This window comes from Saccopteryx bilineata, chromosome 4 (assembly GCF_036850765.1).
Source record: "Saccopteryx bilineata isolate mSacBil1 chromosome 4, mSacBil1_pri_phased_curated, whole genome shotgun sequence".
Lineage (NCBI taxonomy): Eukaryota > Metazoa > Chordata > Mammalia > Chiroptera > Emballonuridae > Saccopteryx > Saccopteryx bilineata.
Window position 1 is genome coordinate 3,002,654 of NC_089493.1, and position 23,838 is coordinate 3,026,491.

Sequence of the window (23,838 nt, forward strand, 5' to 3'; positions counted from 1 at the left end):
GTGTGCTCTGGCCGGGAATCGAACCTAGGACTTCCACACACCGGGCTGATCCTCTACCACTGAACCAACTGGCCAGGAAGGCCACCAGCTTTATAAACCACAGTGGGGCCATGCACTGACAGAGGTCTAGTCCTCACATCCACCTGGCCTCCCAATTTCAGTCTGCATTTCTTCCTGACTGCACACACCCAGGAGACCCTGGCGCACATGGTGTCGTGCAAGCCCAGGAAAACCACCCGCAGAGACAGCAGGGCGGGGACAAGTGTGGCTGCAGTGTTCATATCTCATCAACCACAACCCTTAGAATGGACTCCTTTGGTTGCATATGATTACACCTCAATACAAAAACATCTATTGCCTAGTGCCTCTTTATAAATAATACAAGCAAGTTTTAAAAATAAAATGTATGTCAAATATTGGGAGAGCTCAGCATTACCTTCTCAGACCCTTACAAATTCGAGGAAACCAATCTGAACCAAAGCCTCCCCAAGAGGTGACTGTGGGCTGAGTCTGAGGGGTGGCCTCGGTGACCAGCAGTGAGAGCTCAGCCATCCACTAACCTGTCCTGGTTAATCCAGGGCCATCCTCCATTTATTCGCCACTTTCCCAAAGGTTCTGCTTGAGGAAAGGGCTCCTTTGGCTGCTCCTGGCAAGTTCAGGAACCACTGCCCGGTACCCTACCCAGGGATCGATCCACGTGCCCAGGAACGGGCCATGTCAACAATGCAGAGCCACCAGCGCCTCGAGTGCAGCACAAAGGTGTCTACGCCTGTGCGTGCTGAGGGACAGCTTGTACAGAGAGGAAGGAAGTGCGAGGTGAAGGGGATGTGCACACAGGAGTGCCCTGTGACCGCTCGTCAGCAATGCCAGCCCCAGCTCCCTCACCCAGGTCTCAGTCTTGAAGACAGCTGCCAACAATTGTGTTTTCTATCACGTGACTTCATAGACAGGCTGACCTAGAAATACTGTCTCAGGACAAAGTTCCTGCAGAACTTCATTCCAGAGCATGGACAGCAGGGCCCGGGACTGCAGACCAGCGCAGGGCTCGGCCTCCACAAGCATGCGGGAGCCGCAGGAGAGCACAGCACACAGCAGGCCTGACGCGCAGGCTGGGCTGCGCCCTTGTCTCTGTCGAGGGGACCGCTGCCCGAGAGCACGAGTGGTCACAGCAGATGCTGATTGGTTGTCTTGGCTCAGGAAAAACCACAGCAAGGAAGCTGATGGACAGACGGCCCAGAATGTTCTCCCTGAAATTCTGGCCACAAACATTTTGTACAAAATATCTATTCAGAAGGCTAATCTTTACCAAATTGCTACAGCTATAGAAAATCCCAAAGAATAAACATATTTAAAAATAATATAGGAAATAAGAGAGCTCAAAACTATTTGGCAAAACATCAGTATAATTACAACTAAAAAAGCACTATGGTGGCTTCAAAAACTTGATAATGCACCCAGATGTGTGTAAGTTCACTCTGCACTCAACTCTCCCTGATAAAAAGCAAAATTCCAAAGCTACAAGCTCACTGTACAAAAGAATTACCCACGTGACACTAATATGCACTAGGAGGATGCTGTCCACCATCCACCAGGCCACGTGCTCTTTGGCACCACTGGGTAAACAGCAGCGGTAAGAATTCCCACAGAAGCAAAGCAGTGAAGCCCAGAGGGAGAGCCCGGTAGCAGACGTGTCTCAGATACAGGCACGTGGTCCTGGGTCCGAAAACCTGTGGCAGGTGGTGTGAAGAGCCATGAAGCCCAGACCACTCCATGGAAACATGACGCTCAGGACTGAGGCGGGACACCAAGAGGAGCCACCCAAACGCTCCTGTTCCTGACCTGCCCCCTTCTAAAAACAAATTGTCTGAAACATCACCCCCCCTTTAAAGCATCTAAATTCTAACAAAATCTGCAGCAGCCTGGTCAGTGAAATTAGGAGCACTGGAGTTAGCAATGAAATGGTAAGTTACAAAAGCGAGTTAGTTATCTGCCATACTATCCTATGATTAAAATAAAACCAGATTATGGATTATGCTCTAAACAACCAGGACACTCAATCAGCATTTAAATGCTCAAAATTAAGCCAAATAGCTTTCATGGAGTCTAAAAGAAGAAAATGACCACTTCAAACAAGTAACAGGTTGCAGTATTAGCAGAAGACAAGAACTTACAAAAAGCTTAGCTGGCACTTAATTTACTGAGGAAAGCAGAGTGTCTAGCAGAAGCCGGCTGCTGGAGGCAGCCCTGGTGGGAGGGCAGGCCCCCGGCCCCGCGCTGCGCACTGTACTTACCCCGCTCCACTCTACGCCCATACTCACTTCCTCCCCTCCGTCAGGGCCGCTCTCGTATTTGACCGTGTCCACGGTCAGGCTCTCGCGGCTTCGGCGCTTCTCCGTGCTCTCGGGGTCACTCAGCACCTCAGCCACTCTCTGTTTGTGAACATTGTCAAGACCCTGCGAGTCAGGCAGGGGAGGGGTTCACCCATTAGCACTTAAGTGTATTAGGGTTTCCAAGACAGCTAAACATCACTAGAAAACAAAAGTGTTTCTTTGGGGTTTTTTTACAGAGACAGAGAGTCAGATAGAGGGATAGATAGGGACAGACTGGAACGGAGAGAGATGAGAAGCATCAATCATCAAGTTTTTCGTTGCGACACCTTAGTTGTTCATTGATTGCTCTCTCATATATACCTTGACCGTGGGCCTTCAGCAGACCGAGTAACCCCCTGCTCGAGCCAGCGACCTTGGGTGCAAGCTGGTGAGCTTTACTCAAACTAGATGAGCTCAAGCTGGCTACCTTGGGGTCTCGAATCTGGGTCCTCCGATTCCCAGTCTGACGCTCTATCCACTGCGCCACTGCCTGGACTGGCTATTTTTTTTTTTTTTTAATTTTATTTATTCATTTTTTTTTTTTAGAGAGGAGAGAGAAAGGGACAGAGAGAGACAGAGGAGAGAGGGACAGAGAGAGAAGGTGGGGAGGAGCTGGAAGCATCAACTCCCATATGTGCCTTGATCAGGCAAGCCCAGGGTTTCGAACTGGCGACCTCAGCATTTCCAGGTCGACGCTTTAACCACTGCGCCACCACAGGTCAGGCGCTATTTATTTTTTTTAAGTGTGTGTGTGTGTGTGTCAGAGACAGGACAGAGTCAGAGAAAGGAACAGATAGGGACAGACAGGCAGGAAGGGAGAGAGACGAGAAACATCAATTATTCGTTGCAGCTCCTTAGTTGTTCATTGATTGATTTCTCATATGTGCCTTGACCGGGGGCTACAGCAGAGCAAGTAACTCCTTGCTCAAGCCAGCGACCTTAGGCTCAAGCTGGTGAGCCTTGCTCAAACCAGATAAGCCTGTGCTCAAGCCAGTGACCTCAGGGTTTTGAATCTGGGTCCTCGAGTCCCAGTGTGACGCTCTATCCACTGCACCATCGCCTGGTCAGGTGAAAACAGAAGTTTCTAAACGCCGGAGGGAAGCAATAACGATCCTTAGGAACGCACACTTGCAGCATGTGCCTTTCACTAAGTCAATTTATCCCAAATTCAAACGAGCAAGACTCACTCTAGTAGTGGCGCATGCTCAGTGTCTAGAAAGGAGGGTTCTGGGACACACAAACTGGAAAGGCTTCAGAAGCAGGCCTGCCATGGGCAGGTGGATACATGCTCAAGCTCAGTGAAGTGACCCTGATAGGAGCCAGGTGACAGGTCCAGGGGAGTAAGTTTTCTCAAAGTTTCCATGTTTAGGAAGTTTAATGGTGAGATCCTGAGGAAACGCCCAGTTTGTAACACTTCAACTCTTAACTACCTGGTGTTTCATGTCTTCAAAATAAGTACACAATTGAAAACTCATGGATTACCTTATTCTCGGCATAATATTAAAAAAACAACACTACTGCAAGGGGCGTGTGAGGTGAAGAGCAGTGGCAGCACTCATCTCATGTCCTCAGACCCCTCACACAGCCCTGCACTAACACATGGTGGCTTAACACGCCACAGCAACGTGCCCTGCACTGCAGTGCCCCTCACGACCAAGGTGTGGCTGGCTTCACATTCCACCGGGTTTCAGCCCAGTGCTCGTGCGAGTGCTGCACCTGTGCTGACCTGCACTGTCCTCCTCAGGAGGCACACACCTGACCGCATGTTTCCACATATTCTCCTGACTCTCGAAACTGGGCATTTAAAGGTAAAATTGCCTGACCAGGCGGTGGTGCAGCAGATAGAGTCTTGGCCTGGACGCAGAGGACCCAGGTTTGAAACCTCAAGGTTGCTGGCTTGAGCACGGGCTCATTAGCTTGAATGCAGGGTCGCTGGCTTGAGCATGGATCATAAACATGACCCCACAGTCGCTGGCATGAGCCCAAAGGTTGCTGGCTTGAGCCCAAGGTCTCTGGCTTGAGCAAGGGGTCACTGGCTCGACTGGAGCCCCCTAGTTAAGGGACATACGAAAAAGCAACCAATGAACAACTAAGGTGCCACAATGAAGAATTAATGCTTCTCATCTCTTGCCCTTCCTGTCTGTCCATCTCTCTGTCTTTGTCTCTCCAAATAAATAAATAAAGGTATCACTAAACTTTCAGTTGATAAAGTGCTTCAGTAGTTGTAACCCCTTACTGCAAAATGCCCCTCATGTGGACACACCGCTTGTGGACATGTGGGCTGTGTCCACGTCCAGAAGACTGAGCAGTGCTGCCATGAACCCTCACTGTTTTCGAGATCAGACTTGTGAACTCACCTACTTGCCAAAATTTATTTGTAATTCCCAAATCAACACTCTCGGTGCTTTTGCAGTCATTTGTCACCTGCCCCAGATGAGTCCAGTGGGGGACACCTTGTTTTGTTTAATCTCACACTGTGAACAAGTGTCCTTCCCCATCTAAGTTACTCAGTCCCTGTTCTCCAATTTTGTTTTGTTGGAGATTTTACTGTCTGAGATGGCCCAAGCACAGTGCTGAAGTGCCGCCCAGCGTCCCTCTGCGCCCGAGGGCAGGACAGGCCCACAAAGCAGACACCTGTGTCAGGAAGGCTTCCTCAGGCCTGAGCTCCAGTGCTGCTGGCCACAGACTTGGTGTTAATGAGCCAACAACACATGCTAAGTAAGGTGTCTTTAAACAGAACGCACACAGAACAAGGGTATAGATTGACAGGCTGATCAATGTGGCCAGAGGCTTGCTGGGATTGAACTTTGCGTTTTCCCCAGGAGAATCGGCTAATTCACATTCACAGGGACTTTACAGAACAGAACCGCCACGAAGAACCAGAACCAGCTGCTTCCGTCTGGAAGAGCGATCTCAGTTCTCTTTCAGGCATACACCCAGGAGTGGGGCTGCTGGGCCACCCAGGATTGTTTCCATGGCGGCTGCTCCATGTCACGGCCCTGCCAGCAACACACGAGTCCTTCACCTCCTCACCAACACTTGTCTGTCTGTCTGTCTGCCAGAGCCACCTGAGCAGATGGGACGGGCTCTTGCTGGTGCAGACTGCACTCCCCTAACGACTGCGAAGCTGAGCCCCTCTCCATGGCCGTGCTGCCATCTGTGCACCACCCTCAGGGAAATGTCCACACGGGTCCTCTGCTCTCTGACAGCCGGTCCACTCTGGACACGAGTCCCTTATCAGACACGTGACCAGCACCCGTTTTCACCCACTCTGTGGGTGCTTTCTGGATGGTGTTCTTCAATGCACTCACATTTCTAATTTTGGTGACTTGAACTGTTTTTCTTTTGCTGTTTGTGCTTTTGGTGTCAATATTTTAAACAATATCTTATTTGTACAGACTAAAATAATATTTTCTATTTCTAACTCAAGATTTCAGTAAGTCATGTAAAAGAGAATCACTGCACTCAAAGTTCTAATGGATTCGTTAAAAACAGAAGGTCTGACTGACCTGTTTACGTGACCTCATGGCAGCTTCTTCCAATGTTTCTGCAGCTTCAAATTTCCCTTGACGTCTGTAAAGTGCCCCAAGGTTTTTTAAAGTAGTTGTAACAGTCGGACTAGAAGAAAGCAAATGATATACAGAACTATTAAATATGTTTTAGAACAACCACTGTCACAGCACATACTCTAACATAATCTGAAGGACTGGTAGCTTATGTTTGGTAAACACTATCTTTTAAATTTCCATGGCGCTTTTGCCTGGCTGGTGGTGACGTGGTAGATAAAGCATCGACCTAGGATGCAGAGGTCCCAGGTTTGAAACCCCGAGGTTGCCAGCTTAAGCGCAGGCTCACCAGCTTGAGCGCAGGGTCAACAGACATGGTCCCATGGTGGCTGATTTGAAGCCCAAAGTCACTGGCTTGAGGAAGGGGTCACTGGCTCAGCTGGAGCCCCCCCCACACCTCCCGGTCAAGGCATATATGAGAAGCAGTCAGTGAACAACTAGAGTGCTGCAACTAGGAGTTGCTGCTTCTCATCTCTCCCCTTTCCTGTCTGTCTGCCCTGTCTGTCCCTCTCTCCTATGCACCAAAAAAAAAAAAAAAAAAAAAAAAAAGATGACTTAGCGTCCAGACAGGAAAGAGCAGGAAAGGTGCTCCCATAAAGAAGAAAGAGGTGTTGGTGAGGTGTAGGTGGGAGGCAGCAGGCACCGGCTCCCAGGACCACTCATGGGGGTGGTCCAACTGCCCTCTGCAGACTCAGGCAGAGAGCAGTGAGGAAAGGGGCTGCGGGCAGCATCTCCCCCAGGCAGCCTGGCTCATGTCTATAAAACGCTAGCTTTTGCAGGTCTGCTGGCCTGTTTGCTCTGTGGTCACCTTGGACCTGTTCAGCCTTCTTTCTCCTGCAATTTCGTAGTTATTAGTTAGCCTTGAAAAAAGCAATGTTAATGGACAGGACCATTATTTTACCCATATTACAGTGGCTCTGCATATTTAATCATGTCGTCTTTCACTGGAATTGGGGAAACTGGACCGTGCAAACACATCACCATAACGAACACTGTGCATCCCAAGGTCACTGGAAGCTGCCCTTTAAAACAAGCGCCGCCCACAGCTGTGATGTTTTTCAGGAAAATACATACCTGTCCACTTTGCAGGCTTTGTACCAGCCGCCATACTCTCCAAAAGATGGCCCGTCCTTTTGCTTTCCCTAAATTATAACAAACAACTGCAAATGAGTAACCCTCTGGAAAGCACTCGGTCCCCTTTAGAAAAACCTCAAAACAGAACACTCTTACTTTGCATTCTTCTCTTTCCTCGGCATGCATCCAGATGGGCTTGTTTTCGTCTGGGGAAGAAGAAACAGCACCGTAAGCTGAAGCCTGAGTACAAGCTGTCAGGCTGCAGGGACTGCAAGGTTTGTTCTTCCTCTACAATCCTCCTCAGACAGGGCTTCTCACACGTGGACAGTGACGTTCACATGGAGGACAACCCTGCGAGGACCGAGCCACCACCACAAACACGCAGGAGGTGGCAACCTCATGCCACACAGTAGACAGAAGACATAGTAGGAGGCAACTGTCAACAAACCAGATATGGGCTAGATTTCCTATCATGAAGCTTTCTTTTAAATTTTATTTATTGCTTTTTTATATAGAAAAAGGAAGAAGGGAGAGGGAGAGAGGGGGAGAGGGGGGAGAAAGAGAGGAGAAGAGGGAGAAGGGAGGTGGGGAGAGGGGAGGGGAGCGAGGGAGGGGAGAGAGGGAGAAGCAGGAAGCATCAACTCCTAGTAGTTGCTTCTCTATGCTTGACCAGGCAAGCCCAGGTTTTCAAACTGGCAACCTCAGCACTCCAGGTTGAGGTTTTATCCACTGCGCCACCACAGGTCAGGAATAAAACTTTTTTTAATGCTAGAATCTGCATCTAAACTTGGCAGTTTTAAAATTTGAGCAACCTCACATTAAATAAGTCTAACAAAAAAGTAGTAAAATGTTGGGAGAAAGAGTAAAAAGGATATCAATCAATATTCTTTTAAAGTCTCAACTTTTGAGAACGTTCACATGTACCACCGATCATCCGAAGTTTCTAGACAGCTATCTTACCCACAGCATGGAGAATGAGCATTCTTAAAAGTGAAGTTTATGGGCCCTGGCCGGTTGGTTCAGTGGTAGAGCGTTGGCCTGGCGTGCGGGAGTCCCGGGTTCGACTCCCGGCCAGGGCACACAGGAGAAGCGCCCATCTGCTTCTCCACCCCTCCCCCTCTCCTTCCTCTCTGTCTCTCTCTTCCCCTCCTGCAGCCAAGGCTCCATTGGAGCAAAGTTTGCCCGGGTGCTGAGGATGGCTCTGTGGCCTCTGCCTCAGGCGCTAGAATGGCTCTGATTGCGGCAGAGCGACGCCCCAGATGGGCAGAGCATCGCCCCCTGGTGGGCATGCTGGGTAGATCCCGGTCGGGTGCATGCGGGAGTCTGTCTGACTGCCTCCCCGATTCTAGCTTCAGAAAAATACAAAAAAATACAAAAAAATAAAAAAATTTTAAAAAAAAAGTGAAGTTTATGGAAATCGTTTATGGCAGTGGTCCCGAACTGTTTTGGGCTACAGATCGGTTTAATGTCAGAAAATATTTTCACAGACTGGCCTTTAGGGTGGGACAAATGTATCATGTGACCGAGACAAGCGTCAAGAGTGAGTCTTGGCCCTGGCCGGTTGGCTCAGTGGTAGAGCATCGGCCTGGCGTGCAGAAGTCCCGGGTTCGATTCCCGGCCAGGGCACACAGGAGAAGCACCCATCTATTTCTCCACCCCTCTCCCTCTCCTTCCTATCTGTCTCTCTCTTCCCCTCCTGCGGTGAGGCTCAATCGGAGCAAAGATGGCCTGGGCGCTGGGGCTGGGTCCTTGGTCTCTGCCTCAGGCGCTGGAGTGGCTCTGGTCGCAACAGAGCGACGCCCCGGAGGGGCAGAGCATCGCCCCCTGGTGGGCATGCTGGGTGGATCCCAGTCAGGCGCATGTGGGAGTCTGTCTGACTGTCTCTGCCCATTTCTAGCTTCGGAAAAATACAAAAACAAACAAACAAAAAAAAACATCATTCAGACTTAAATATAAATAAAATGGAAATAATGTAAGTTATTTATTCTTTCTCTACAGACCAGTACCAAATGGCCCACGGACCAGTACCAGTCCACGGCCCGGGGGTTGGGGACCACTGGTTTATGGCATGAAAAACGCCTAAGCTCCAAGTAGAAAGCAAATAAGCAGCACCTGATTCCAGGGAGAGTGTGGTTTCAATGCTGTTAATCAACAGGTGCAGAAAAATCTTCAAAGATATACTTGGACAATGAAATTATAGGTGATTTCACACTCCCATCTCTGTATGAATTTTCAAGGTTCCTATTTGAGGCCCTGGGGGGAGACACACTCCCACTCAGCCCAACCACCCTTCAACTATCAGACTTGTTAAGTCACTTACAGTGGGTGTCCTCACTCCTAAAATGGGGTAATGTCTGACCCACCTTGCAGACTACTGAGAAAATTAAATAAGATTACACATTTAAACTGCTTAGCTGACAGACTAGGACGTGGTTAGCTATTATGACTACACTACTGTCACGTCACAGGGTGACATCACGTGTGAGACTAGGGTCAAATAATTGGGTTTTTGTTTTGCACTGGTTTTGTTCTCTTCAGGAGCAGGGGGCATCTCTACCCTGCCTCCCCCTCACCAGGGATGTAGGGCTGCCTCCACACAACACAATTTCAGAGACAATCCTAAAGGACCCCCCCTTCCTTGCAATTACAAATCATTTTTTAAATGTAAGCATATTAAACATAAAGTAAGTATAGGGGAGTTATGTCCTGACAACCCCCACTATAACTATTAGGAGTGAACAGTGTTTAAACTTACGAAGCAAACTGCTTAGTGCAGCCTGAGCTCCATCTACCAAGCTCACTCCTGACAACAGACCGGGCTGCAGGCTTCCCTGCAGGCGCCCTGAACCTGAAGGCCGTGCTCTGAACAGAATAGGGCACACTGGCATCCTGCCTACAGGGCAAATGCCTCCTGTCCTTTTAACATCTGTATGGAGAATAAATCCAAGTATAGAAAAACTGCTTTTAATAAGAACCTAGCTAACTGGACTTCATGCCACCATTTTAGCAGAAAGAAGCAAGCAAATCTCCCGAGAACAGCCTGAGAAAAAAGTGTTAAGAGGTAGCCTGGGGTGCCCACCCCCCAGCCTAGCCCTGCAGCCAGACGAGGGTGAAAGTTCCCGTCACCATGCCTCCAAGGTGTGAGCAGCTTTCCTGCCCGGCCCACAACAGCAAAGACACCCACTCTCGGAGTGACGAACCCAAGTTCACTACGTCTGACAGGGAAAGGGAGTAACACTCCACTTGTTAACAGAGGGAAAAAACTGATACACTTTTCAAAGATTTTTCAAAAGAGCTTTCTAAAAACTGTATAAAAGAAAAAGTTGACAAACCAAAACCTCTTTCCCAAAACAGTCTGCACACTAGTAACAACTGTCACCTTTCTGAACATCTATGTAACACACGGCACTATTTTACTGAGCAACTGAAACTAAGACGTTTACTCACAAACCTGTGTACTATCACACTTTAAGGAATTTTTTTTTGTGTGTGTGTGTGGCAGAGACAGAGTCAGAGAGAGGGACAGATAGGGACAGACAGATAGAAAGGGAGAAAGATGAGAAGCACCAATTCTTCATTACAGTTCTTTAGTTGTTCATTGATTGATTTCTCATATGATCCTTGACTGGGGGCTACAGCAGACTGAGTAACCCCTTGCTCGAGCCAGCAACCTTGGGCTCAAGCTGGCGAGCCTTGCTCAAACCAGATGAGCCCATGTTCAAGCTGGCGACCTCGGGGTCTCGAACCTGGGTCCTCCACATCCCAGTCCGATGCTCTATCCACTGCGCCACTACCTGGTCACGCCACACTTTAAGGAATTTAATGGAGACAGGCCTTGGCTCTTTAAGACAAAGAACCTAGCATGCCACCTAGGATGGGTGGAAAATGTGTATTTCTATCAAGTCACTGCAGTACTTTGAGAACCACTGGATTAAAGAACATTCTAGAAAGCATCAATAACTCCAGAGAGGTTTTCTCAAGTTGGTCCACCTAGGTTGTACCTGAAACAGTGTGAACTCTGGAGAGGGCAGCATGGGAGCTGAGACGGATGATCTATCACCTGGGCATAGGGTGCTGGACCCCGAGTCATCATGCGGGCGCCGACCACACCCCGGCTCTGCCTCGTCCTCTCTTCTAAGCAGTTTGGAAAATCATTTTTGGAAGTCAAATTAACTGAGTCTTGAAATTGCTATGATGACTCGGATTTCAGGCTGGGATCACTACCGTCAGACACCCCACAACAGAATCTGCTTAGAGACAGGAGTTCATTCTTACCGTCTACAGAACCAAACTCCCTTTCATGTGCACGCGTGAGAATCTCTTTGTACAGGGTTTCTGCTTGCTTGAATTTTCCTTGCTTCAGATAGCAGGAGGCCTTAAAATAAAATGAAGTACTTAGTATTTCTCATATGCAAATGCAGCACACTTCTGCCCTGCAGGAGAAGCCGAGCAGCAGTTCAGATCTCAGGAGAAAACGACGCGGGCCCCCCTGCGAGTCCGCCTCACTCACATACCAGGTTATTCTTCGTTTTGGCCACGTTGGGGTCATCAGGCCCCAGCTTCGTCTGGTAGATCTCCAGAGCTCTCTGATAGTAATATTCTACTTCTTCGTACTTGCCCTGGTTCTGGCACAGCAAGGCCAAGTTATTTAACTGTTTGGCCACGTCGGGATGGTCTTTTCCCAAAACCTGAGAACAAAAGTAGTGTTAGCAACACCTAGTCCAGTGATGGGCAATCTTTTGAGCTTGGTGTGTCAAAATTCGCCAAAAAACCAAGCATAACTCTAGTGATGTGTCACTTCGAGAAAAACAGTCTAACCAGAAGTCCCAGAACTAGACGCTCTGTGCCAGAGCTCTGTTGTTTTGGCCTACAGACCTCCATCACAGTGTGTCTACACTACAGCAAATGCTTTATCCTCGGCTACTGCACCTGGCCGTGCAGGAGCCGAGGATGAAACATCCTTCTCGGCATGCGGTCCATACTTCTCTGGTACGTGGCCGCGTGTCATCAAAAATGGCTACGGCCTGACCTGTGGTGGCGCAGTGGATAAAGCGTCGACCTGGAAATGCTGAGGTCGCCGGTTCAAAACTCTGGGCTTGCCTGGTCAAGGCACATATGGGAGTTGATGCTTCCAGCTCCTCCCCCCTGTCTCTCTCTCCTCTCTTTCTGTCTCTCTCTCTATCTCTCCCCCTCTCTCTTCTCTCTAAAATGAATAAATAAAAAATAAAATAAAATGCCTTTAGCTTACAAAAATTAAAAAAAAATGGCTACGCATGTCAGCACTGACACATGTGTCATAGGTTCACCATCACAGACCTAGTCCTTGTCTCACTCCATCCAATCTCCTCTACTACATGAAGGGTCTTCCTAAGCATAAACATGAAGAGGTCTCACTTCCAGGCTCACGATCCTAAGTGGTTCCCCATGCCTTGTGATAATTACTGAGAATTTACTGACTCTTATTAATGCTATTTCCTTTCATTTTATAAATTCTTATAATTATCCTCAGGCAACTTTATAATGTACATTTTGAAGAAGAGGAAAGTGGCTTTTATAAAGGCTATGCTAACAGGACTGCCAAGTTCTGGAAGGGCCAAACCTAACCAGCCCTGTCTGACTTGTTCCTATGGTACAACCATTAAAGGAGATTCCCCGTCTTCCCTGCAGACCCAAAGGTCTGCTACGGTCACCCCAAACCACTTCCCCTCACATTTCAAACCCCATCTGTGGAGCTCTTCAACATCACTGTCCCAGATGCCCTACCCTACCCTCCTCCACCCTCTCAACCTCCAACTTCTTACCCTCCAAGCCACTCTTCGAGCCTCTCAGACGGTACTCCCCCTACCCAATTTAGAGTCCTCAGCCCAGCCCAGCAGTCACTCACAAGCACATTACCAGGTTTTTTCTTTCTTTGCAAGCATCACTACCTGAAGCCGCTGTATTCATCTAGTCTTTCATTACCCAACTCTCACCCATTAAAATGCAAGGCTCAAGAGTGCAAATTCTTTGTCATCTTCCCCGATGCAACTCCTGATGAATAAAGACTACTAAACTACTTCCCCAGTACCTCGAACAGGAGGTTCCGAACCTTCACCCAGGCATGCCAGGAGGCACACAGCCTCCCCCTCTCACTGCACTCCCTCCACTCCCTACCAGCGCAACTCAGAACTCAGTTCCTGAAGATTCTGTGCAAAGTATTTGTGGACAGCCATCCCCACACCCCCAGGCTCTCGACCCATCCTAAAAGCCAGCACACCCTGCATTCCCTTGTTCTGTCTAGTGCAGGGGTCTCAAACTCAACTCAGCATGTGGGCCGCAGAGCAAGATCACAGCCGTTCGGCGGGCCACACTAGGTCTACAAAAGGCAACTGTTGCGTCGGCCTAGCGTGCGGAGGACCCGGGTTCGATTCCTGGCCAGGGCACACAGGAGAAGCGCCCATTTGCTTCTCCACCCCTCCGCCGCGCTTTCCTCTCTGTCTCTCTCTTCCCCTCCCGCAGCCAAGGCTCCATTGGAGCAAAGATGGCCCGGGCGCTGGGGATGGCTCTGTGGCCTCTGCCCCAGGCGCTAGAGTGGCTCTGGTCGCAACATGGCGACGCCCAGGATGGGCAGAGCATCGCCCCCTGGTGGGCAGAGCGTCGCCCCTGGTGGGCGTGCCGGGTGGATCCCGGTCGGGCGCATGCGGGAGTCTGTCTGACTGTCTCTCCCTGTTTCCAGCTGCAGAAAAAAAAAAAAAAAAGGCAACTGTTACACAACACTTTTCTCACTGCAGTTAAAATCAAAAAAAAATCAGTACAACAAGCACAATCGTACATGCAGTTTACTCAGTGTCACAAAACGACCAGAAACTGTAGTTAGCATCACAACTGCTGTTAACTAAGCTAATATCTAGCTAGGATGCTAGAGAAATGAAAAATACAAGTAGGTCCCTAGGCTTACTTAATTTTATCCAAAATATTTTGAACTTCGTGGATTAGTCTGCGGGCCGCACAAAATTGTTCGGCGGGCTGCATGCGGCCCGCGGGCCGCGAGTTTGAGACCCCTGGTCTAGTGGACTGTGCTCTGGGGAAGGGACTAGGGCTGATTCTTAGGTCACCACCTCCAACCAAGCAGGGAACCCCAAGTCCTCAGAATATGTTTCCTGAGTGAATGAATAAAAGAACAAATGCTCCTGATCAGGCGGTGGTGCAGTAGATAGAGCGTCGGACTGGGATGCAGAGGACCAGGTTTGAGACCCCGAGGAAGCCAGCTTGAGCACAGGCTCATCTGGTTTGAGCAAGGCTTGCCAGCTTGAGCCCAAGGTCGCTGGCTCGAGCAAGGGGTCACTAGGTCTGCAGTAGCCCCCTAGTCAAGGCACATATGAGAAAGCAATCAGTAAACAACTAAGGCAGGGGTTGAGAACCTTTTTGGCTGAGAGAGCCATGAATGCCATATATTTTAAAATGTAATTCCGTGAGAGCCATATAACGACCCATGTACCTTTCGCATTATCCAATAAAAATTTGGTGTTGTCCCAGAGAACAGCTATGATTGGCTCCAGCCACCCGCAACCATGAACATGAGCGGTAGGAAATGAATGGATTGTAATACATGAGAATGTTTTATATTTTTAACATTATTGTTTTTTTTATTAAAGATTCGTCTGCGAGCCAGATGCAGCCATCAAAAGAGCCAGCCACATCTGGCCCTGGCCAGTTGGCTTAGTGGTGGAGCGTCAGCCTGGCGTGCAGGAGTCCTGGGTTCGATTCCCAGCCAGGGCACACAGGAGAAGCGCCCATCTGCTTCTCCACCCCTCCCCCTCTCCTTCCTCTCTGTCTCACTCTTCCCCTCCTGCAGCCAAGGCTCTACTGGAGCAGAGTTGGCCCGGGTGCTGAGGATGGCTCCATGGCCTCTGCCTCAGGCGCTAGAATGGCTCTGGTCGCAACAGAACAATGCCCCAGATGGGCAGAGCATCGCCCCCTGGTGGGCATGCTGGGTGGATCCCGGTTGGGCGCATGCGGGAGTCTGTCTGACTGCCTCCCCGTTTCCAACTTCAGAAAAATACAAAAAAAATAATAATAATAAAAAATAAAAAGAACCACATCTGGCTCACGAGCCATAGGTTCCCAAACCCTGAACTAAGGAATCGCAATGAAGAATTGATGTTTCTCATCTCTCTCCCTTCCTGTCTCTCTCTGACTCTCTCTGTTGGAGCCACCAAAAAAAAAAAAAAAAAAAAAAAAAAAGCAAATGCACATGAATGGGCCTGGCAGACTATCACGTGGAGTCTGTATGCTTCACTCCACACCTGCATGTTCTCCCTGATTTTCACCTCAGTCCCAGAGAACTGAGCCATAGTCTTCGACAGACATGTAGATGGCAGCAAGATAAAATTCTACTTCATGATAGGATAATAACCCCTTTCCTTTTTCCTTTCCCAATTCCTTGCCACGTGGCTCAAAATTAAATGAATCCCTCAGTATCACTAGTAAATAACCACATAAAATACCAAGTTCAAATCTTACACTTGGTCATTCACAGCACAGACTGATACACAGACTGGTACCTGAGTCCCTGTAGCAGCTGAACACAGTCACACTGAGTGCTGCTGACAGTAATAAGGCACCCTATTCTCGATACCTAATTAATCTGAACTGTAGCAGCTCATATTAGATGCCCACAACATTGACTTAATCTGCAGCTGAGTTCATCGTTAAGCCTAAAAACAAGAATTTCATGTTTTAAAACTTTGTAAGCGACCAGGTGGTGGCGCAGTGGATAGAGCGTTGGACTGGGATGCCAAAGACCCAGGTTCGAGACTCTAAGGTCGTCAGCTTGAGCGCAGGCTCATCTGGTTTGAGCAAAGTTCACCAGCTTGGACCCAAGGTCACTGGCTCGAGCAAGGGGTTACTCAGTCTGCTGAAGGCCCACGGTCAAGGCACGTATGAGAAAGCAATCAATGAACAACTAAGGTGTCGCTATATGCAACAAAAACTAATGATCTCCGACTCTCTATCTCTGTAAAAAAATAAAAATAAAATAAAAAGCTAAAACTTTGTAAGCATATCTGGTGACTATTTTCTTACAGGTAGGCACGTGCCCCACTGTCAAATGATGCTCTAGTCCTGAGAAACTCCCTCCTCAGCAGTCATCTCCAGGCCACCACAGGCCGGCAGGGCAGTGCACAGCCTCCACTGAGTACCTGCTCCTGCATACCTGATCATATGGCTGATCTGCTGTCCCTTGTGGGCTGTCCACCTTATGGAACAAGTTACTTTCAGTAAATGGTCAGTGATGATATATCAGAGTGGTCATTTCTCAAAACGTAAAACTGAAGCATTCTAAAAGCACCAAGAGGTGCCCGTGCCCGAGAGTGCAAGCCCACCTTTTCTCGGATCTCCAGAGCTCTCTTACACAGCGGCTCCGCTTCCTTATACTTCCCTCTCTTGCCATAAAGCACCGCGAGGTTGTTCAGAGTGGCTGCCACCTGCAACACAGAGAACCACCAGGAGGTGAGTGCGACAGTGATGTGCCCTGGGCTGCTCAGACACGGTGTACTCCATCCAAAGCAAGGGGGCAATTCACCAAGCCGAGCACAGAGCACCGTGTAACGCTGCAGGGTACTGGAATTAAATCAACGTCAACAGAATCTTGATTGTTTTTTTAAATAAATTTCAATGGAAACCATAAAGCCAAACAAACAGATCTGTATGCAAATTTGACCAGATTTTAATAAAAAGACAATTCTTTAGAAAAAATTTTACAGAAGTACATGCAGTTTGATTTAGTGCTCCATTTGCATGGTGGGGACAGTGAATGCACACTGACAGGAGAAGCCAGCGCCAGAGTCACCAGCAGGGAGGCTGGTCACCTTAGGGAGCAATGTGGACCCCTACCTGTGCCATTTAGTGGAAATCCAGCTCTTAAACCTTCCCTGTTGAGTTTAATATTAAAATGAGTTGGATAAAAAAAAATTAGGAAAAATAAAACATAAAATGAATGAAAAAATCAGCTATACACACCGCGGGATGATCTTTGCCCAAAGTTTTTTCACGGATGGCCAAGGCATCATTCAGGAGATTAGCTGCATCCTTGTATTTATTCTGATCTCTAAAATAAAACACATTGAGTATTTTATGTCTGCCTGGAAATACCAGGGTCACATCCCCTACAATCCCTTAACCCTTCCCTTGGCCCTCTGACGGGTATACTGTGACCACCTGTCTGTGGTATGAGGAAGGAAACTGAGGCTCAGAGAAGTTAACCTCACCTTCCTAGGTGATGTTGCTGAACAGCATCCTCTGTTCCGTGGCCATTTAGCAAAAATAGAAACTGAATTTCCCTTGAGAACAGGAATTATATATTCATCCTTAGGGCCTCAAAGGAACCAGCCTGAACTCTTATATATACCTGGGTCTCAAAAAACATTTGTTGAACTGGAACAACAAAACCACTGAAGAAAAATGAAGCAGGTAACTGATATTCACACAACTGAAATGGCCACAGGAAATCAATCCTGTTGTTAATAACTTCTCCCTCCTCAGGTCCCTACTCACCTGAGCTGCTCTATCTCGGGTGAGCTCAGCAGACAGGAGCAAAGGGCTCCAATGCCCCAGAGCTATTCTACATTAGCAAACAGGCTAGAGTGACTCCCAAGGACAGCATGGTCCTCAACTTCAAAGAATCAACATTTGGGAGAAGAGAATAGAGTTCCTTAACCCTGATGCGTTAGTGCCCCAAGAGAGGCAGAGACTCAGGGTCAGAGCACAACAGGGGCAAGTGAAATCCGGATTCAGAAAGAAGAGGCCTTAATGCCTGACCAGGCGGTGGCGCAGTGGATATAGAGCATTGGACTGGGATGGAATGGGATGCGGAGACCCCAAGGTTGCCAGCTTGAGCGCGGGCTCATCTGGTTTAAGCAAAGCTCACCAGCTTGGACCCAAAGTCGCTGGCTCGAGCAAGGGGTTCCTCGATCTGCTAAAGGCCCACGGTCAAGGCACATATGAGAAAGCAATCAATGAACAACTAAGGTGTCGCAACAAAAAACTGATGATTGATGCTTCTCATCTCTCTCCGTTCCTGTCTGTCTGTCCCTATCTATCCCCCTCTCTCTGTAAAAAAAAAAAAAAAGAAAAAGAAAAGAGGCCTTAACCCAAGGCCCTAGGAAGGTGAGGAGGGCACTGGCAGGTATAGTGGGAAGGTGGTTCTGAAAGAAACATGGGCCTGGTCTGTGGTGGCACAGTAGAGCATCGACCTACAAGGCTGAGGTTGCCAATTCAAAACCCTGGGCTTGCTGGTCAAGGCATATACAACAAGCAAGCAATGAACTACAATGAACCAACTATGAGCTGCCGCTTCTCACCCACCCCCCACCCCACCCTCGTAAAATCAGTAAGTGTGGCCGGAGTGAAGGGCACGTATGGCTCTTCCAGAAAGGCTGGACTGGGCGTTCTACCCCTGTCACACAGCTTGCTATTTTCAATTTAACCCATGGCCGTTCAAGAAGTGAAAGGAAGGTTAGAACGGTATCTCATACAAGGTTTATAAAAATGTATTTTAAGAGCAAGTTCATTAAAAATATGGTCTCCAGGTTAAAGGCAGAGGATAGAATGGAAACTACTAGCCTGTACACCAAGGCCAGGATGTTGAGCATGGTGGCCACATCCGGGTGGTCGTGACCAGAAGTCTTCTCCAGGTCCTCCAGGGCCTGCTTGCAGAGGGGCACGGCCACCTCGTAGCGCCCCTGTGAGGCGTACTGGATGACCAGGTTGTGCAGGGTGCGCAGTCTCGCTGGGATCTCGTAGCCGCCCTGCTGGGCAGCCGCCGCGGCGCTGCTGTGCTGCTGCTGGACTACAGAGACAGTCCCCTCAGAGGGCTCCGACACTCCCGGGCACCACAGTGCCAGCTTCCGCCCCAGCTCTGGTCCAGGTCGGCACGTGGCCCCACACACGGAAACCTACCCAGCACTGTCTGGGCAGGCTGGTAACACCAGGACCCTGCCAGTGACACGAGGCCCCTCCTCCCGCACAGTGAGACTGCTCTCGAGACCCGGAAAACTAGTCCTGCCATCTTCACTCTGGGACCACAACTGAACTGGTTGGTCGGGCCCTGCCCCAGGGGCTGGTCTAACACAACACATCCCAATTGGACAAACAACTACCTGAAATTCTCTGAGACACACGGCAACCCAAGCGTGCACGTCCCCTGAGAAGCAGGCTGCGAGGGTGATGATGCCCACCAATCACCGCAGCTCCACCCACACACAGCACAAGCCACCACCAGGCTGTCTGCACGCGGACATCTAACCGCCATCTCGCCCGCACTTACTTCCTTGACCGGGGTCATCGTCATCATTTGGGAAAAGGTCATCCAGAGGTTCTTTGGTGGAATCAGTGTCTTTGTCCTCCTAGAAACCAACCCAGAACAATCTTAGTCTTACAAGTGCTATAAATCCTGTACTGTGAACCTTTGATATAAACTTCATTCTAATTCAAAATCTTAGAAAAGATGTTCTTTCTTATTGATTTTAGAGAGAGAAGGGAATGTAGAGAAAGAAAAACATCAACTTGTTCCATGTATTCATGCATTCATTAATTCTCCTTTTAAATTTTATATACTGATTGATTTTAGAGAGAGGAAGGGTGGGAGAGAAGTATCAGTTTGTTGTTCCACTTATTTATGCACTCATTGGTTGACTCTTTTATGTGCCCTGACTGGGGATGAACCCACAACTTTGATGTATCAGAACAATATGCTCTCTAACCAACTAAGCTAGGCCAAGGCAAACATTTTAAGATCAAGTACAAAATTATCCCCAATCTGACTTATCCATCCACTTAGCAGGGTCACAAAAAGCTTGCTCAACTAGAACTCAAAACATGAAATGCAGGCCAGAGCTAGCAGCACAGACCAGGACGGCATCTCTATGCATCAGAGCCTTTGCCTGAGTTTTATGGAAGTTCAAACAGAGCAGAAAAACCCTCACTTGAAATAAATTTTACTTGAAAACCAAGTATGTAAAAACATGAAAATGGCACATCCCTACACAGCGCAGGCCTGGGGGGCTAGATCACTCCACCTCCACCACAGCCCATCCCTCGCCCCTGAGTGCTATGACACCTTCCAGCTTAAGTCTGTGACTCAGTGACAAGTGCAGGTTAAAGCAGTGACCACACCCAGGGGGACAGACAAGAGTGTGACCAGGTGAGAACAGCTCTGCCTGGCCACAGCTGTCTGCCCCTAGAAGAGGTCACCTGACAAGTACACAATGTCACTTCTCTAACAGTCCTGTCTGGGATGCACAATCCCAATGTACTCATAAAGAAACTTGGTACTGTGCCTGAGTCACGTTTCCTGAATTTGACCCTGGCCCTGGACTCCGCGAGAGAAATGTCCCTGTGCTAGGAGAATGCACCCAGCAGCATCAGGGGAGTATGGCACGTGTGTTCCCTGTACAATGATGGCTCCGAACAACAATCCCTCACTCACACACGCACCCCAAAAGGGGACGCAGAGTTCTTACTGTGCCTCTTCTCCAAGCTAGATATGTATTCAACATGAAAAGCACCAGGTCTGATTCTACAAACCCAGCCTTCCTCTGCTAGACAGGACCCAGGTGAACCGCTGGCATCCACCCCTCCATTACTACCAGTCCCACAGCACCCTACAGCAGTACATCTTTTAAAGCAAAAGTAATTTAGTTGCTCCTGACACAGAGATGCAAGAGAGAAATACAATAAGCCTAACAAATCAGGGTGCTATAGGCTGTGTCACTTCCCCCCAAATATGATGTTGAATCCCTACCCCCCAGAGTGAGGTATTTAAAGACAGGGTCTTTGGAGGGGATTAGGTTTAGGTGAGGTCGTGAGGGTGAGGATCTCATGTTGGAATTAGTACCCTAATAAGAGACACCAGAGCCTGACCTGTGGTGGCGCAGTGGATAAAGAGTCAACCTGGAATGCTGAGGTAACCTATTCAAAACACCAAGCTTGCCTGGTCAAGGCATGTATGGGAGCTGATGCTTTCTGTTCCTCCCCCACATTTCTCTCTTTCTCTCTGCTCTCAAAAATGAATAAAATCTTTAAAATAAAAGTGTTTTTAAAAAAGTAATTTAAAAAAAGAAAGAAAACTATATAAGAACAAATTTTTTAAAAAGACACCAAAGTGAAGGATCTAGAAGATGGCAGCGGAGTAGGCAGACGCACAGACGCCCAGCTCTCACCACCAAACTGAAATAAAAAAGACACCAGCCTGACCTGTGGTGGCGCAGTGGATAAAGCGTCAACCTGGAAACGCTGAGGTTGCCGGTTCAAAACCCTGGGCTTGCCTGGTCAAGGCATATATGGGAGTTGATGCTTCCTGCTCCTCCCCCCTTCTCTCTCTCTCTTCCCTCTCTATAATGAATAAATAAAATCTTTTTTTTTTTTTTTTTCATTTTTCTGAAGCTGGAAACGGGGAGAGACAGTCAGACAGACTCCCACATGCGCCCGACTGGGATCCACCCGGCACGCCCACCAGGGGCAACGCTCTGCCCACCAGGGGGCGATGCTCTGCCCATCCTAGGCGTCGCCATGTTGCGACCAGAGCCACTCTAGCGCCTGAGGCAGAGGCCACAGAGCCATCCCCAGCACCCAGGCCATCTTTGCTCCAATGGAGCCTTGGCTGCGGGAGGGGAAGAGAGAGACAGAGAGGAAAGCGTGGCGGAGGGGTGGAGAAGCAAATGGGCGCTTCTCCTGTGTGCCCTGGCCGGGAATCAAACCCGGGTCCTCCGCATGCTAGGCCAACGCTCTACTGCTGAGCCAACCGGCCAGGGCATAAAATCTTTAAAAAAAAAAAAAAAAAAGACACCAAAGTGTCCCTCCGGTCCCCACCCCCCACGTGAGCAGCCAGCCAGGAAGTGGCAGTCTGTAGGCCAAGGAGAGAACCCTCACCAGGAACCAACCATGCCGGCGCCCTGATCTCAGCATCACCTCTCGCACTGTAAGTGTCTGTTGGTGAAGCCACCGGTCATGGCAGCTAAAGCTGAGGCCCAGGGCAGTATAGGTTTGCTTAGATGAGGTTCAGACTGAAGACACAAATGTGGAGCTCGCTTGTTATAGACTACGTACTGAACACGCCAAGCACATGTAGGCATTTAAAAAATGTGAGCTCAACATGCAACGTAGAATTCAGGACTCGATCCCAGGGCAGAAAAGGAACACTGGTGACACCCAAATGAAGCCGGTCATGAAGTAACTGACCCTGCAGCAAGGGGACTTCCATAATTATCACAATTGCACTGCTGTGGACTGAATCTCAGACTTCTAGTCTCCAAACCCATGAGAAATAAATGTTTGTGTTTTTAAGCAACACAGACCAGAGTATTCTGTGATAATGGCTGGCTTCACTAAGATATGTATAACTACTATGGAAATGTAAGCTGTAACATTACAGAAAACTGGGTAGAGGGTATAAGGGAATCCTCTCTACTATTTTGTTAACGTTTCTGTGAATGTAAAATTTAAAAGGTTATTCTTTTTTAAGTTAACTGAATCAGAAATAAATAGTGAATGAAAAATAATTAAGACTGGCATGAACATTCAAAGACAGCCAACAGAAAAGGGGAAAACCAAGATCCTTGGGGAACCCTAACATTTCTGGACCCACCAGGTACACTGGTGGGAGGGGTCGCGAGAGAGGCAGGGGACCCAGGCAGTGTCCCAGGCGGGAGAAACCACAAGGGAGGGAGGAGACCCAGGCAGTGTCCTGGGCAGGGAGGGCTGCAAAGAAAGTCAAGGTCCACAGCACCATCCACTACATGGTGTGTCCTGACTGGACTCCAGGGGACTGGACTCTAGGGGACTGACCAGGTCCGGAAGGAAAGGTCCAGAGCATGATGGCAAGGACGTCAGGCTGCAATGGGTCAGGACGCTCAGACCGCCAGCTGGGGCAGACCTCATGGAAGGCAGTGCCTCTCTGCAGTGGACCTCATATTTATAAAGTACTTTTTACATTTCCTGACCGTTGTTCTAAGACACACACACATGAAAAGAATACAGCAAAGATAAGTTCTATGACTTGCCCAGAGACTCAGTTCCGGGACCACAACCCTTGATCTTGCTAAATGCCATCACTAGAGGGGAGAGGAGGCCCTGGCAGCTGTGCTGCAACCACCCCGACATCCTCCGGGACTGTCAACACGCACTCCTACAGAACCACTCACAGATGGAGAAATGTCGTCATCGTATTTTTTTAGCTGATTCATGAACTCCAGATGTTTCTTCTCTTCCTCCAGCTGGGCCACAGACTGCTCACTCTTCTGCAGCTTCTGCTGCGTGTTGGCCAGCTCGTCACGCAGCCACTGGTTCTCCTGGCACAGACGGCGGACCTGCGCGCGTAGCTTCTGCTTCTCCGACTCCACAGCATTCAGGTGGTTGGACAACGCCATCATGACCTGCAGAGACGGCACGGCACTGCAGCAGCCTGTCACCATGCCTGTGCTCACACCTGAGACACATTCTCCAAAGCGCGTGGAAGCGCACCTTGCCATTTATTTCTATTTCTACCCTCAGTCACAGGCCACACGCAGGACACATTGAAGAATACCACATGCCCAGAACAGCTACAAAAACCAGACATTATTCCCTGTGTGAGAGCATCTCAAATGGACTAGCAATGGATGCACAGCTACTCCTTTGATAAAACTGTGCTTTTTACTTTCTATCTAGGCAGCTCCAATACAATTTCTTGCAGGCCCTCGCCCACGAGACAGCATGGGCATAGCATGCAAATGTGCAGAGTGCAGGTCACTCTGTGAAGGGCTGGGGATGGAGTTGGGGGAAGAAAGGGCAGGCAGATCTTCAATGTCCAAGGA

At 48.9% G+C, this 23,838-nt stretch overlaps 1 protein-coding gene across 17 annotated transcripts in view; it reads right to left on the reverse strand.

Moving 5' to 3' along the window:
• KLC1 (kinesin light chain 1) overlaps positions 1-23,838 on the reverse strand; it is a 60,431-nt gene that overhangs the window by 14,927 nt on the left and 21,666 nt on the right. For 9 of the 17 annotated variants that reach the window (XR_010731188.1, XM_066274968.1, XM_066274965.1 and 6 more), the window contains exons 3-13: positions 23,188-23,418; positions 19,314-19,392; positions 18,611-18,836; positions 17,009-17,096; positions 16,372-16,473; positions 11,524-11,697; positions 11,285-11,384; positions 7,166-7,215; positions 7,010-7,077; positions 5,879-5,987; positions 2,292-2,453 (exon numbers count right to left, since the gene is read on the reverse strand). Coding sequence is in view for 15 of the 17 variants with exons in the window: in XM_066274968.1 (XP_066131065.1) it covers positions 2,292-2,453; positions 5,879-5,987; positions 7,010-7,077; positions 7,166-7,215; positions 11,285-11,384; positions 11,524-11,697; positions 16,372-16,473; positions 17,009-17,096; positions 18,611-18,836; positions 19,314-19,392; positions 23,188-23,418 (1,389 nt within the window). In the remaining 2 variants the exon portion in view is untranslated. The remainder of the gene's footprint in view (positions 1-2,291; positions 2,454-5,878; positions 5,988-7,009; positions 7,078-7,165; positions 7,216-11,284; positions 11,385-11,523; positions 11,698-16,371; positions 16,474-17,008; positions 17,097-18,610; positions 18,837-19,313; positions 19,393-23,187; positions 23,419-23,838) is intronic. The other 8 variants (XR_010731189.1, XM_066274973.1, XM_066274962.1 and 5 more) reach the window with 3 other exon arrangements.